Source organism: Carya illinoinensis, chromosome 10 (assembly GCF_018687715.1).
Source record: "Carya illinoinensis cultivar Pawnee chromosome 10, C.illinoinensisPawnee_v1, whole genome shotgun sequence".
In the NCBI taxonomy this organism is placed as follows: Eukaryota; Viridiplantae; Streptophyta; class Magnoliopsida; order Fagales; family Juglandaceae; genus Carya; species Carya illinoinensis.
The window spans coordinates 16,561,844-16,577,264 of record NC_056761.1 but is presented as its reverse complement, the minus strand read 5'-3'; the positions used below and the strand labels follow the sequence as shown (position 1 = coordinate 16,577,264).

The 15,421-nt window shown below is 38.2% G+C and overlaps 1 protein-coding gene across 2 annotated transcripts; it reads left to right on the top strand.

Annotated features, from left to right (window-relative positions):
• Positions 1-505: 505 nt before the first annotated feature.
• On the top strand, positions 506-3,772 carry LOC122278967. Of its 2 annotated transcripts, none has more exons than XM_043089194.1 (4): positions 506-829; positions 932-1,062; positions 1,186-1,387; positions 1,688-3,772. In XM_043089194.1, the coding sequence occupies exons 1-4, from the start codon at positions 631-633 to the stop codon at positions 1,780-1,782; spliced, it is 627 nt and encodes a 208-aa protein (XP_042945128.1). In that variant the 5' UTR covers positions 506-630; the 3' UTR covers positions 1,783-3,772. The 2 variants fall into 2 exon arrangements, with proteins under 2 accessions (XP_042945128.1, XP_042945127.1); XM_043089193.1 differs by having other exon boundaries at positions 509-834; positions 931-1,062.
• Positions 3,773-15,421: the final 11,649 nt, after the last annotated feature.

Sequence of the window (15,421 nt, the reverse complement as noted above, 5' to 3'; positions counted from 1 at the left end):
AGAATATGCAGTGTTTATATATTCTATAATTACAAATATTATTTATCATATTTTAATGAAGTGATATGCTTGTACTGGTTAAGTGTAAAATAATTATAGATGTATTATTACTCATTATGCATACTAAATCGTGGTTTAGACTCTAGAGGATTGATAATTCACAACTGCATGAGCATTATCATAAATATTAAAAGTTGAAAACAAGCATTTCTTCCAAGTAAACTCTTTTGTAATGATTTTTTAATTATTTTTTATAAAAATAATTTTTTTTAATTTTTAGTATTTTTTATTTTTTTAATATTCTCAATTTTTAATATTTTTTAATTATTTTTCATAAAAATAATTATTTTTTAATTTTTAGTGATTTTTAAATTACTTTTTTTATAAAATTCATTTTTTTTTTTACATATTTTAATTTTTTTTAAAGATGTTTGATTTATTTTTTTTGTTACCGGTGATGCCTATTGCCTAATTAATGGAAAGAAGAATTAATGTGGAGAGATTTATAAATTAACGATAGAGATTCCGTGCTTGCTTAGGTCATTGAGGCGAGGAGTGAGAGTGCGATAGCGGCAGCGGCTAGGTTTGTCTTCGCGTTTCTCCAATTGTTGGGTTATCGCTTGAAGAGCAATGGAGACGGACGACGACATGGGTACGGACGACGAGATGGGTCTTGTGGAGTTGTTTGGTTACGACAAGTTGGAAAGAGAATTAATCCTCAGGCAAAATAATTTTTCTTCATCTTCGTCGCTATATGACGCGATAAATGATGACCGTGATGAGATGACACCAGAGGAAGCCTACTCCTACAGCGAACAAGTTTTGAAAAGTGACGTCAGTCTGACTATATTTGATATCATTGTCTACGCCTACTCCAGCTTGAATTTTTTGCTTAATTCCTCCATCTTTTCGTGTCATTTGTTGGTTTAGGGCTTTGATGTTTCTGACATCCCTGGCGTCAATTGTTTCCACCAAATTCTACCATGCAACATAGACTACAACTATGATAAATATAAACGGTATTCGCAGCTCGCAATCGACGAATACAATCGTCGGTTCAAGGTTTTTTTTTTTTTTTGCTCTGTTGTTGTTATCATCATCACCATCATTAGAAAAATTATTAGCACCATCATCTTTTTAAACAGAAAGTTGTGAAAATTCGTGATGGCTTTGGTTGGTGTGTAGGATGCCAATGCAGAGTTGGAGTTTGTTAAGGTCTTGAAGGCAATGGGTCAGGCTTCCAGGGGAATCAGGTATTATTTAACCTTCGTGGCCAAGGATCTTGGCGATGGAGGTGAGATTAAGACGTATCAAGCTGTGGTATTGGATGGTATAGACTCTGAGACAGCGGATTCCTTTAGGCTAAAGCCCCCCGAGGATGAGCGAGGTAAAGCAAATTGATTCCATTGATTCTTGATACCTTTGAGCCACTGTTATGGCGTTGTCGTTTTCGTATTTCTAATTAATTCATGGGTAGGTAGATGAATCTGTTAATTATCTTATAAATATATTTAGCTGACCTTCCATGAGACTATAACAAATATCCCATCTAATTGGACTAGGCTACTGGATCCTCTTATGCCAGTCATAAATTTTAGGGCCATGATTGGTTACGATCTCTGGGGAGATTCATATACTATATTAGAGCGGTAGCTTAATGGAGCTACTCATTTTTTCATGTTTTCAGAAAATCAAAGACTCGTTAGGATGAAATTGATACTCATGCAAAATCTCCATGATATTGAAGTGATGGGTAAGGAAGATTCTTATCTGACAAATTGACAGCAATAAAAAATGATGTGACAAGTTTGGTCTCAATTTTCAAATGTCTTGGGATAGTTTGGGTTATGCCCTTGGGAACGGTGGAGCTTATGGCATGCTGAAAGGGAAAATAGTAATCTTTGTCGTCTAGATGTGTGGTGAATGATTCCATTATGCTTTAGCGTCTTTAAGTTTGGACAGTGGCATATGATAACCTTAGCTTACTGCTTGTAGATTTGCCACCTGTGTACAGGGGCCGCACCTTTAATAAAATCTCTATTACCCATTTAAAAAAATCAAAGACATGGTATTGCTTCCACTCTGAAATATACTCTATATCCTTCCCTAATCCTCCACTGCCACTGTACTAATCCATAGTAAATCTATAACAAATCTCCCATCTAATTGGACTAGGCTACTGGATCCTTTTATGCCATTCATAAATTTTAGAGCCAAACCCCTAGAGATTGGCTCAGGTGGTAAAGGCCTTGGGCTTAGGGGTATGCTCCCCCTAGGTCTAAGGTTCAAATCCCCTTGGGGTACAAACAATATCTAGGGTCCATTGTTTGGTTATGATCTCTGAGGAGATTTGTATACTATATTAGAGTGGTAGCTCAATGGGACTACTCATTCTTTTCACGTTTTCAGACGTGTTAGGATGAAATTAATACTCATGCAATCTCTATGATATTGAAGTGATGGGTAAGAATTCTTATCTGACAGAGACAGCAATGAAAAATTAGGTTGTTTACATCGTCAAGGAGATTACTCTTGTGGATGAGATGAGCTGGATGTATAGGAAGAGCAGGGCTTCGCAGTGACGTGGCCAGAGCACTTTGGTACTCAATTTTCAAATGTCTTGGTATAGTTTGGGTTATGCCTTAGGTAAGGGTGGAGCTTATGGCATGCTGAAAGGGTAAAATAATAATCTTTGTCGCCTAGATGTGGGGTGAATGATTCCATTATGCTTAATGTGGGGCTTTTGGGAAGAATGCAGTGGCTGTTTCTCTGATGACGGAGAAAGACGGTGCTTGAGCTTGAATTCATTATGTTTAAGTGTCTCTAACCTCGGACAGTGGCATATGATAACCTTAGCTTTCCTGCTCGTAGAGAATGCCACCTGTTTACAGGGGCAGCACCTTCTCATTTTTTTTTTGATAAGTAATAAGAGAATTTTATTCATACGAATGAAGTAGGCATAGCCCGTGTACACAGGAAGTATGCAAAAGAAACACCTAATTACATTCTAGCTAAAGAAAGAAAATCATGGACATTGTTTCCATCAAGTATAATGGCTGAAAACCACAACCTTAAAGTGCGCATAAAAAAATTCTGAAGTTCCTCCATTGTGCATTCCCTATCTTCAAAGCATCTCTCATTCCTCTCCGACCATGTACACCACATGATACACAACGGGATCATCTTCCACCCTGGCACCTTCTCATTCTACTAGATATTTATCCACCAACTCCTCATTTGAGGTTCTTGTCCTGTTATCCTCTTGTTCTCATTCCACTAACTATCGATCTTTTCTAGCCATCATCTCTAGCCTATCTTCTGTCAGTTATTCAAAAGCTTTTGGTTATGGAAATGAGATGGAGCCTGTCCTGGAAGTCAATAGAGTAACATTTGATAATCTTGCCGGAGATTTTATTGGGAAGTATCCTCTGATTGCTATTACAAACTGTTGGACTTTAAACTTCTGGTTTAATATATATTAGAAAGTGTCCGGCTTCTATAAAATAGGAGAGTGGTTACAGGAACCTTAACCTTTTGTTTAGCATTGTTCAGTTGCTGTTTCGACTTCAAGACTTTGTAAGAGAAGCTATACAGATTTTCGGTGTTGAGTTTAATTTTGATGAGTAATATTTAGCATTGATTTTTATTTCTTTTTTTTTTTTTTTGATAAATTATTGTTGATTTATATTTATTTTTTATCTTTGTATTATTTCATGTAGACTCTGGCAGTCGTGGGAGACAGTGGTTTTGGCAAAATCACCTCTGCAATGGTTAGTTAGCATGTTTATATTATGTCACAGAAGCGCGATTTGTTTACTCAAATGGTAGTAATGATTTTCAGTAATTGACTATTGCTTCTTTTGCTGTTGGTGCAATGATGTGCAATACTGAAAGCCTTTGTTGAATTATTTTTGGATAAGTAATAAAATATTTTATTGATACGAATGTATAGGTGAAACCCGTGTACACATGAAGTATACAAAAGAAAACACTTAAGTACATTCTAGAAAGTGGGAAGAGAAATCTGAAACTCATGAATGAAAAGACTGTTACTCCCTAAAACTGAAAATCAAGACAGCAAGGAATGAACAAAAAAATTCCAGATTTGTTCTAAAGAATGCACTTTATTGTTAAAACACCGCTCATTTCTTTCCATCCAAATATACCACATAAGACATAAGGGGATCATCTTCCACGCCACACCCGCTTGAGAGCAGCCCTGAATCCCATTCCAACAAGCAAGAAGCTCGACCACTCTTGACGGCATCACCCAATCCAGGCCAATTTTGTGAAAAACACCATTCCACAAAGCCCTTGCCACCTCACAATGCAGAAGGAGATGATCCACTGTTTTCCCATTCATTTTGCACATGCAACTCCACTCCAAAACAATGATACCTTGCTTCCTTAAATTGTCCAGCGTCATGGTTTTTCCAAGGGAAGCTGTCCAAACGAAAAAAGTCACCTTAGAAGGCACATGAGACCTCCAAATACTCTTCCAAGGAAAGGAAGGACTGCCCTGAAAAGACAAAAGCTTATAGTATGAGTGAATTTTTTGCTCCCCTTTGCAGTCTATAACATTCTATCCATGGCATTACCATTAATCCTCAGTGAGTATAGATGACTGACTTACCTATCAAAAACAAAAAAGTATAGATGACTGAAAAAAGCTGAAACTTCGTCGATCTCCCAATCTTGAACTGCTCGAGTTAAACATATATCCCACTGAATCACACCATTAGGACAAGAAAACAGATCTGAAACAGCAACAAACTTATCAGAAGCCAATCTATAAATAGCTGGAACCATACTGTAGAGAGCCCGCTCACCACACCAAATTTCAAACCAGAAATGGGTCCTAGATCCCTCGCCAACAGCAAAATTCACATGACTAACAAAACTCTCCCAACCCTTTCTAATGAACTTCCACAGCCCCACAGCCCCACACCATAAGTCCCTCGAACGGCGTTAGAACACCCCCCACCCCCCGCCCCCCCCCCCCCCCCCCCCCCCCCCCCCCCCCCCCCCCACAAAAAAAAAAATGCACTACCATACTTCAGATCTATTATCTCTCTCCAAACCGATTCCCCTTCCAATTGATATCTCCATAGCCACTTAACCCAATAACGAGCACCTAACCCTCCAACCAAAATGGGAGTACAAACTTTATTCCAACTAACGAGATGGAACTTAGTAGCTTTGCCCATACCATCCCAAAGAAAAGCCCGAAACAACTTTTCAATCCGGTTTACAACTCCTGCAGGTAGTGGAAACAGTGATAGATAATTAAGTAAGGAGATTAGGGAGAGAACTCTTCAAAAGAGTGAGTCTACCCCCTTAGATAAGTAAACACGCTTCCAACGAGCCAATCATCTCTCAAATTTTTCAACGACCCCATCCCAAATAGCATGGGCCTTAAAAGGCGCCCCCCATGGAAGTCCTAAATATTTCATGGGAAGAGAGGCAATCTTACATCCCAACAATCTTGCCAAGCTATTGACATTATGCACCTCCCCCACTGAAATCAACTCGGACTTGCTCAAATTCACCTTAAGTCCCGAAACAACTTCAAAGCATTATAGTACAGCTCTTAAGGCTTAAATATGCCACAATCCGCATCACAAAAGATGATGGTGTCATCTGCAAAAATAAGATGTGAAAGAGTAATAGGCCTGTAAGTGTCATTACCAACTGAAAATCCAGATAGAAATCCCCTGCCCCTTACAGCAGCCTGCACCATTCATCCCAGTGCCTCCATGACAGTGACAAAAAGGAAGTGAGCCCACTGTCTCAATCGACGCGAACCATGGAAGAAACCAGCAAAATTACCATTGACCAAAACCTAGAATTGGGGAGTAGAAACACAATCCATAATCCATGAATACCACCTAGCCCCAAGGCTGCATCTCTCAAGAATGTAGAATAGGAAGTCGCAATTCACATGATCAAAAGTCTTTTTCATATCCAGCTTACAAAGGACACTGGGAGTGCCCTCCCTCATTTAACTGTCAAGGCATTCATTAGCAATAAGCACCGAGTCAAGGATTTTTCTACCCTGAACAAAGGCATTTTGGGGCTTAGAGATGATGTGTTCCATCACCTTGCACATTTGATTAGCAAGCACCTTCGATATTATCTTATAAATCCCACTCACAAGACTTATAGGTCGAAAATACTTGAGTTCGGAATAATTGCAATAAAGATGGCATTAAGAGATTTTTCACACTTTTAAAAAGAGAAAAAACTCCTAAAAAACCAGCATCACATCTTCCTTCACAATATATATATTTTTTTATATCGGTGGATGTCCGGGCCAACTTGTGCAGACCTCGACTAATCCCACGAGGCCCTAAAGTTAACGGCTAAATAAACATCCAGTGGCCCTGAGGGGACTCGAACTGGTGACCATTTGAGAGCAAACACAAGGCCTGACCAACTGAGCTACCCCTTAGGGTTGTCTTCCTTCACAATATCCCAGCAAACTTGGAAGAAGGGCATAGAAAAACCATCCGGTTCAGGAGCTTTATCTTTGACCACCCCACTAACCACCTGAAAAACCTCGTCTTCATCAAAGGATCTCTCCAACCAACTCGCACGAAGTGGATCAAGAGAGTAAAAAACCATCCCATCAAGCTTAGGCCTTCAAGAAACAGATTCGGAGAGAAGATCTTCATAATAATGCAATATAATGTCCTGAATTTTAGGAGGAGAGGAGATTTCAAATACATCGGAATGAAGCATCTCAATGGCATTGTTCCTACGATGTCGGTTGGCCATTTTTTAAAAAATTATCCCCTTCCTTAACCAATGGGACCTAGACTTTTGCTGCCAAGAGATCTCCTCCATCAATAAGACCCTCTCAAGGTCAGCCACCGCAGATTTTTTCCTCAAAAAAGCCTCATCAGAACGGACTGTCTTCTTCCCTAGACTCCAAAACCTGCAACTCCTCCAAAAGAGAATTTTTCTGGCCATTGATACTCCCAAAAACTGTTGTGTTCCAGTCCGTTAAATTAAATTTCAAAGCTTTGAGCTTACTAGCAAGAATGAAGCTAGGAGTACCTGTGAACTGGTAAGATGCCCAGCAGCTTCTAACCTTATCAACAAAGCCATCAATTTCCAACCACATATTTTCAAATTTAAAATACCTCCGACCCCCATGAATGCCACCACTGTTCAGCAAGATAGGAAAATGGTCTGAATACACACGGGGCAATCTCTTTTGACATTAACTCTTGATAATGTGCCTCCCAAGAAGGGGAAACAAGAAAGCGATCCAATCTCAACCAGCCACGACCATTAGAGCAAGTAGAGATGCCCCCCACGAGAGGAAGATCTAGAAGATCCAAATAAAAATGAATTAAAAAATGTTTCATAGCTTGGGAAGAGCTAGAATTACCTGAACGTTTGCTGTGGAATCGAGTAATGTTGAAATCACCACTCATACACCACGGAATGTCCTAAAGAGAGTACAAATTTGCCAATTCATCCCACAATAGGCTTCTTTCTCTATCTAAATTTGGACCATAGACGCCCGCTTAGGCCCACTCCCATCCATTCTCAACATTTAAAAAAAAAAACATGCTACAGTAAATTTGACAATGCATTCCTGCAAACTCTACCACCCTTGTGTCTCACATCAAGAGGACGCCTCCCGAAGGCACCAAATAAGCCCAACTCACAAAGGAACAGCCCCACAAGCTATGAATTAAACATCTATCGATGAAGTGTAACTTCGTCTCTTGTAAGAAAAATATGTCAACTTTCCAATTATATCTCAAGGACTTGATTTGAGAACATTTGTTAGGATCATTAAGACCCTAACCTTCCAAGTAAGAATCTAACATTCCAAGTAAGAATATTAGGCTTCATGAAAAATATGAGATCCCCTCCCTTTCAATCTGTACCTTCCTTGATATCATAATTTATAGAGCATTCTAGTCTCCTTAGATCCCTTTCTTTTATAGAAGTAGGTTTTAAAACCGAGGAACTTCCAGATTCAATGGCTATAAGAAGTGCCTTGAATTGTTCTTCGAAGCCAACACCGGAAATCCCAACACAGGCCTGTAGTTCCTCTACCTTTTTAAGAACCCAATCTGACACCACACATGAGGGGGGAAGAGCACATATAGGAATTGGGCTCCCACCAGCACAATCCCCTTTGCATAAAACTAATTGCAGGTTTGAAACACCAGAAGCCTCCCCATCTACACCCTGTTGCACCATATCTGAATTAAGCATCACTTATGGAGTCCCCAATTTCCTTCCCCGTGCGAATTAAAGCCTCCACTGGCAATGGAGGTTGAATAACCAACAGAACAGGATCTACTGAATGCAAACGCCTCACATGTGGGATCAAAGACATTGACCGAGCAACTATCTGCTCCTCCACTACTCTGAGACTCAAACCTCGACAGAAATTCCCCCTTCAATTTCGGCAACTTTTCCGGCACCATCGCACTCTCCAAGGGATCAACTAGCACCGTTGGCGGGGTTTGAGCTGACCCTGGTGGCTGCGAGTTGACGGTAGGCACTGCAGGTGGTGGTGAAGGCACGACGCCTTCTGGCCCCAAAACAGGCCCGATACGGGGCTTCTCTCACCAAAAGCGTAACAGGCTTTTAGCCAGGCCCAGCCCAGTCATTTGCTTACCCTTCTCAACCTCGCCCTGCTTTGGGCCCATAGAGGCCAGCCCAACAGTGTAATCCAATTCCTGCTTATCCATAACTCCAGGCTTGCAGCCCGCTCCTTTCTTCTTCGAGCCCAGGCCCATTTTCACCCTACTTTTAACATAAAATCAATTTTACCGCTCATGTCCAATAATGTGTTCTGCATGGACAACAAAGACATACCCTCTCCAGCCCCTGACATGTCACCCTTGGAGACCCAAGCGTCATACTTGGGAGAATTGAATTCCGTTTGCACCACCTTCCCACCATCCGCCCCAAAGACAGTCCACTTACCCCTCAAGCAACCATAAGATTCAGAAGAATGGGGCGGCTTCTTCACTACATCTGCAAAGGACTTCTTCAGACCCAACATTGCTTGCGCTCGAGGAGACGAGGAGTTCCTCTGAAAGCCTGCCCTATTTTCCACACCTGAAATAGAGGACTTGGAGCCTCCTTTCTCAGCATTGCAGCAAAACGCGTCCATCCCTCACCCCTTAATCCTTCCAGGACAGCGATAAAACCATGCCTCACCTCTTTTTTATGTTCAGACAGTGACAGAAAACGTCCAAATTTGTTGTGGCAGCGCTGGGCAATGAACACCTGATTCCCAATTTGTCTGGACTTATAAAACACTGACAGACCAACCAGCCACCATAGGTAGACACTACAGAGGCCAACCATTCCACAGCATAAACATCCACCGTAATAAACTTAGTAACCTTGCAACTTTTCTCAGTGATTTTCCACCACTTGTCGTTTACATGATGAAAGAAGAAAGACTTGGAATTAATGAACAGCTTCTTACTAAAAACCATCGTGAGATAATGAAGAAGATAAGAAGAGGAAGGAAAACAGTGGAGAAAAAAAATGGGGGAAAAATAATAGCTATTTCCGGCGTGGAGCACCGGAAAAAGGGAAACGATAGCTCGTGTGTGTGTGTGTGAGAGAGAGAGCAATTTCTCATGGACTAGTTGTAAAAGAGTTGTAGACCTTTTAACTTCTTCAAACTTTGTTGATAATTTATGTTGGGTTAAATTTTAAAGATGCACTAGATTACAGTCCTATTATTATCCTTTGTTGCTCAGAGCACTGCTGGATGTTTCTTTTATTCTCAACTCTTTCTTTCCCATCTTCTTGAGATAGGTATCCATTATTTTGCACCCTTCATGTCTTATCTTTTTCTATCTTTATTTCATTTCATGCCTATTTGTACTTACTTAGATTATAACTCTGGAGACATGATCGGATGTGTTGGGCCCCCACCAAGAAAGTGACATTTGAAGTGAAATCAATTTATCATAGCTTGACTCCTTGCGATAATTCTCATGTCCCACGGAAGAAAACTTGGAGTCCTGCATTGGGGGAAATTCTTACGTAAGATAATTTAAGGAGATGATGGACGAAGGTGATAAATTGGTGCTTTATGTGGGGGAGGAATGGGGAAACAATGACTCATTTGCTACTACTTGTCAAGAGGTCGTGCAGCCCCGGAATTACTCTGGACTTTGTTCCTCGACACCCGGTGCCAATAAAAAACATAAATATTATTAGAATAGTTGGAATATGCATATATGTTAGTCACAAACCTCCTGGTTTAGCAACTTCAATAGATTTATTTATTTATTTCTGGAGCATTTTGATGGTAATTCTATATGCATGGTTTTATGCAGACCACTGACCTTTTTCCGTTTCCTTCAGGTGAAACATGTTGCATTTGAAGATCTTTCAAGAGGTGAAATGCGAATGGAGTTTAACAATGCTGTTGGAATTGGGAAACATGAATTATACTAGTTAAATGGAAAGATAGTGCTTCTAGTGTTTATTTAGACATTCGAAAGTTGGCCTTATGTTGCTTATTTAATTTTGTTTGCAAAATTCCTTTGCTTCAAGCCTCCAATGGTACCTCGTTTAAGTGAGATTATGCGGCGTGCTTTTGTCGATGTGAATTGGGTGGCTTTTTTATTTTCCTTGTGTAGGAGAGGGAACTTAACTAAAAAAAAAAAGAACATAATTGGTAACGATGAGCTTTTTGTGCCTTCTCTCTTTTTACTACTCTCTCTCTCTCTCTCTCTCTCTCTCTCTCTCTCTCTCTCTCTCTCTCTCTCATGTACATGGTTTTTTTCTTAACCGATATTTGTTTCTGAAAACTTCTGTCATGTTATTTTCTTGGATAATGGTTATTACTTGATCCAGTTTGTAATAATTTATGCATTTAATTTACTTAATAGAAAATTGAGAGATAATGCCACCTTCTACAATTATAGAAGTGATGTTAAAAAATTACTTGACATATGTTAAAATTGTGCAATTTGAAATTCAGAAACGCTTCAGACCGGACACTTCTATAAATGGAAAATAACGGAGGCCAATCAGAATTTGCCACGTAAGAGGTAAATTTTAAACTTACTACTGCACGATGCAGGGGATAATTTTAACCCCACTTTCCGTCTCCCTTTCTTTCCGTCTGAACTGAAATGAAAACTTCTCTCTCCTCTCTCTCTCTTAGAAACCCTAACATTAAATCGTATTTTCATCCAAATATGTGCCTCTACAGACTTGTTTATCTATTTTTTTTCCTGGATAATTATGTTTGAGCTTTCTTTTGTTACGAGTCTTTGTTAGGTCGATATCTCTGACCTCTATCTCAACTCGTTCTGTGCTGCTTGGATGATGAAAAGTTCTACTTTTGTTTCTTTATGGTTTTGGAAGTTGTATTTTGTCTTTACTTTATAGTTTCATGTGAATCTAGCTGTGGGGAAACTCCAGAAAAGCAAGTTTTGATGGAATAAAATATGATAATGGGGTTTGCAGGACGATTTTTTTCATTGTTTTGGCAACTTAATGATGGGGCTCTGGTTTTGTGCCATAGAACTGAGATACAAGAAAAATTTTATGGTTGCTAATTTGTTGTGTTGGGGATGAACTTTTGGTAGTTGGGGTTCTGGCTAGGGTTGCAAGATATACATTAGCATAGTTATTTTAATGGAAATGTGGTCACTGATGGAAATGTGATCACTGGGATTAAAAATTTAAAACAAGGCATTAGGTTCTTTTAGTGAAGTCTTTTTGAGTTGGCTTGAGCATTAGTCGCCTAATTTTGTAACAAATATGTGGGGCGAATTTCATAATATTTTATTATCCCATTATCAAATGTTTCTTTAGTTTCTAACTTGACATAGCTGATATAGTTGGTTAAAAATGAAGGTTGTGGCTAGGGAAAAAGACGGTCATCTTCTACAACAGAGACTAAGTACGGCCTGTTGTAAAATTTTAAGAAATAAATTGAGAGAAAAATCTTCCTATCTTTGGGTCAATTTAGTCATGTTCTTGGCGCTACTGGTTAAGTTTGGATCTTGCATTTTAAATCTACTTATTTGATGCAGATGGTTGGGTAGAAACAAACAAGCAAAGTAGAAGACGACTTTCGCGTACTACAATCACTTGGTTCAAAAACAAAGAAGGAGAAGATTGGGTTCGAAAGAGAGAAGGAGAATAGAGGAGAGAGATTTGCTTTCCGTGTCACGTGAAGAGAGAGGTCGAGAGGGGGGTCTCGTTTCCCTGCATCGCGGCTGAATTTGTTTCTGTCTCCCTTACTTGGCTATCACCTATAGGCCTCCGATAGAGATGCGTTGTAGGATTAGCCGGTTTTAAGTTATTCTCTTTGAAATTTCACAAAGTAGATGATGGTCCACGCAGACAGATTGTCATATAGGCTTGTGGTAGATCAGTTATTTGACAATGAAACCATTTATCACTTTTAGGGATCCATCCATTTTAGAGCTATTTTTAGCCCTTCTAATCTTTTCAATTTCCTCCGATTAAGAATGGACAATTCTTGTATCATAAGACATCGACAATGGTATCAAATTCTGAGTTAAATGATCTCATATGCAAAATACATAAAAAGTTGCATATACATATTAATTTAGATGCTATAATTGAGGTACAATTGGATAGCAGGTTCGGAAAATCAAGTTAGGCTTGCCTTTTGGAAGACTAGACTTACGAGCAATTCTGCCATATCCGTGTACTCCCCAATCTTTGCCATAGGAGTTTTTTATAATCCAGTAATTTTTTGTCTTCTTTCTCGTCATGACCAAATCCAATTATAAGGATTGCATGTCGATAAGTTTTCTCTTTTCCTTGAATAATTAAATCGAGTTCATCGGATCCTTCATATATACCCTATCAAACAGTAACATAAAAAATGATAAGTAATAATCATTATATTATTATTGGTATGTATGCCCAATTAGAAATTGATGATACTTACGCCTTTAAGTTTTTTGAATTCATTGGTCATTTTTAGGCTATTGGTTGTTCTTTCACTCTCATAAGAAGCTCACTTTCATTCTCATGATCTACCTTTTTGACATCAATAATCTTCACAGCAAGAGTTTTCTACATGAAGAGCCAAGATAAGAACAAGTTAAGTAGATACACAAATATATATATATATATATATATATATATATATATATATATATATATATGGAGTGAGATAGAGAGAGAAAGAGGGGAGAAATTTAACTTTATATAACCTGTTCTTCAGTCTTGTGTCAACAAGGACATTTACATGCTTTGAATGGGTATTCTTCTTCCTTCTTGATCCCATAACTTTTAATCCATTTCAAAGCTTTTATGATTGAATATGTGTAACATTCTTTTTCTTCTTCCTTACAACAATCAAGTAACTCCTAGGAAAAAAGTTCAAGAAGATCTTTATCTGGATTTTTAGCTTTAAGACCTACTGCAACAGCCTCAGTAGCAACTATCGCCCAACACATATCTAAACAGAAAATTATATACTTAATTTCTTGACAATAATGGAATTATAATATTGCATCTTATTGTTTACAAAAGTCTAATAATTTATTAGTATCTAATATCTTACGTGCTAAGTTAAATTATATAGTTATATTTAAGTGAGTGAAACATGCAATGTTATTTCCAATAAGTGCTAGACGAGAATCAATGGTTTTTAATCATTAAAATTATTAATAAGCGGACAAACAATCATATACAAACAACAAGCCAACCCCAAGAAGGTGAATTGAATATAATACTTAAAGAACACCAATAAGTACTCTAAGATAACAATATAAAGTATGTCAATGCTACTCAAGGCACACCAATATATTCAAACAATAGGCCACAAATAACACATTCATTGAGAGGTTTTCTAGTTTTTTCCCCATCAGCCTCAAACAAGCAAGTATACAGATAGGAGCATAGAACAACCCTCGCATGTACATCAACAAATAATAATAATAATTAGGAGTAACTCAATGACAATACTAATATTTCAAATATAATTTCATATATGTTACATGATATCGATCTTTAGCAAGAAAAACATGGGTTTAAAGATGACAAGGTCTCAAGGACATGATAAATAGATATATTGATAAATGATATATGATCAAAGAACTTTGTATCACTTACTGCATGTCTTTTGATCTTTAATTGGATTCAAGGTTCCACCATTGCGAATACGCCAATCCCAAAAAGTGGGAAATTTTTTAGGCAATTGATCATCCTAATTACAAGTTAATTAAAAAACATCATTCAGAAGATATATATAGATGAAGGTGTGAAAAGAAAATACAAACATATATTTTCAAATAATATTTTTTACACATTGCATTATTTATAAATCGTCATGACAAAAAACATAGAAGAAGAAAAAAGAAATATACGATAAATCATGCAAAGTGCAAGTACGTGGAAAATAAATCAAACATTTCTTTATAGACTATCGCTCATGCACGCGATATTGTACTCAATAAGTTGTTGTAGGCATTGTTATGAGCAATAAAGTACACCTTTTTTTTAAAAGAAGAAAGGATTGCAACAGACACACCAAAACCCGTTATCTGTTACTTTTCCCCGACCCATGCAGTACTCATCTCCGCCATTCTTAGCCACTGTCAATATTTCTGATTCACTAAGATTCATCTCTTTTGCAGGCTGGCTTCTTATAGCACAAGAAATATATACTGGAAAAAGAAACGCAACCCATGCAAATGGTACTTGTGGTTACACAGAGAAACCAACAAACACGGTTATGAAAGGTGATGTTTTGGTCTAGTGTTTAAATCCCATTTTCTTTTATAAAAAACTATAAAATATTGTTCTAGAATGGCTACTCCTCACAATGGGTCCTTTGGTGGAACGTGCGGAACCACATATCGGATTAATCCAGTGCGGCACGAAGCCGCTGACGCCGACTAGCTCAAGGCGAATGGATACTTAGGTTTTTCTCCCTTCTTCTAAATGGGATCTTCCTCACCGGCAAGTGCCTCTACTGGGCTGGAACTGGAAGGCGCCTCGCTCACCGGTTAAAAAAGACAAAAGCCCTTTTACTTTTTAAAATTTTGTAGGAATAACTTACTAGAAGTAATAATGAATTAAAAGATCAAACCAGTACAAATACACTGGGGCATACTCCAGGCAAACAGGGCAGGCCCTAAGGACTCATCTGGTTCCATCTTTGTTTTATTAGTTAACCCACCTTTGTCTAAATGGGATGCAACAACAAGGTATTATTTGTAACAAGTAGTTTTGTTGGTTGGTTAGCAATACTGATTTTGAAAATACAACGGTTTAAACATACACAAACATTAACAAACTTGTTAACAATATACATATACATATATATATATATATAATGCATTTTAAACGTGATGAAGATGAATACAGAGACAAGTTGAATGATAAAAGGGAGGAGATCGACGTACTAACCATAAGAGAGGAG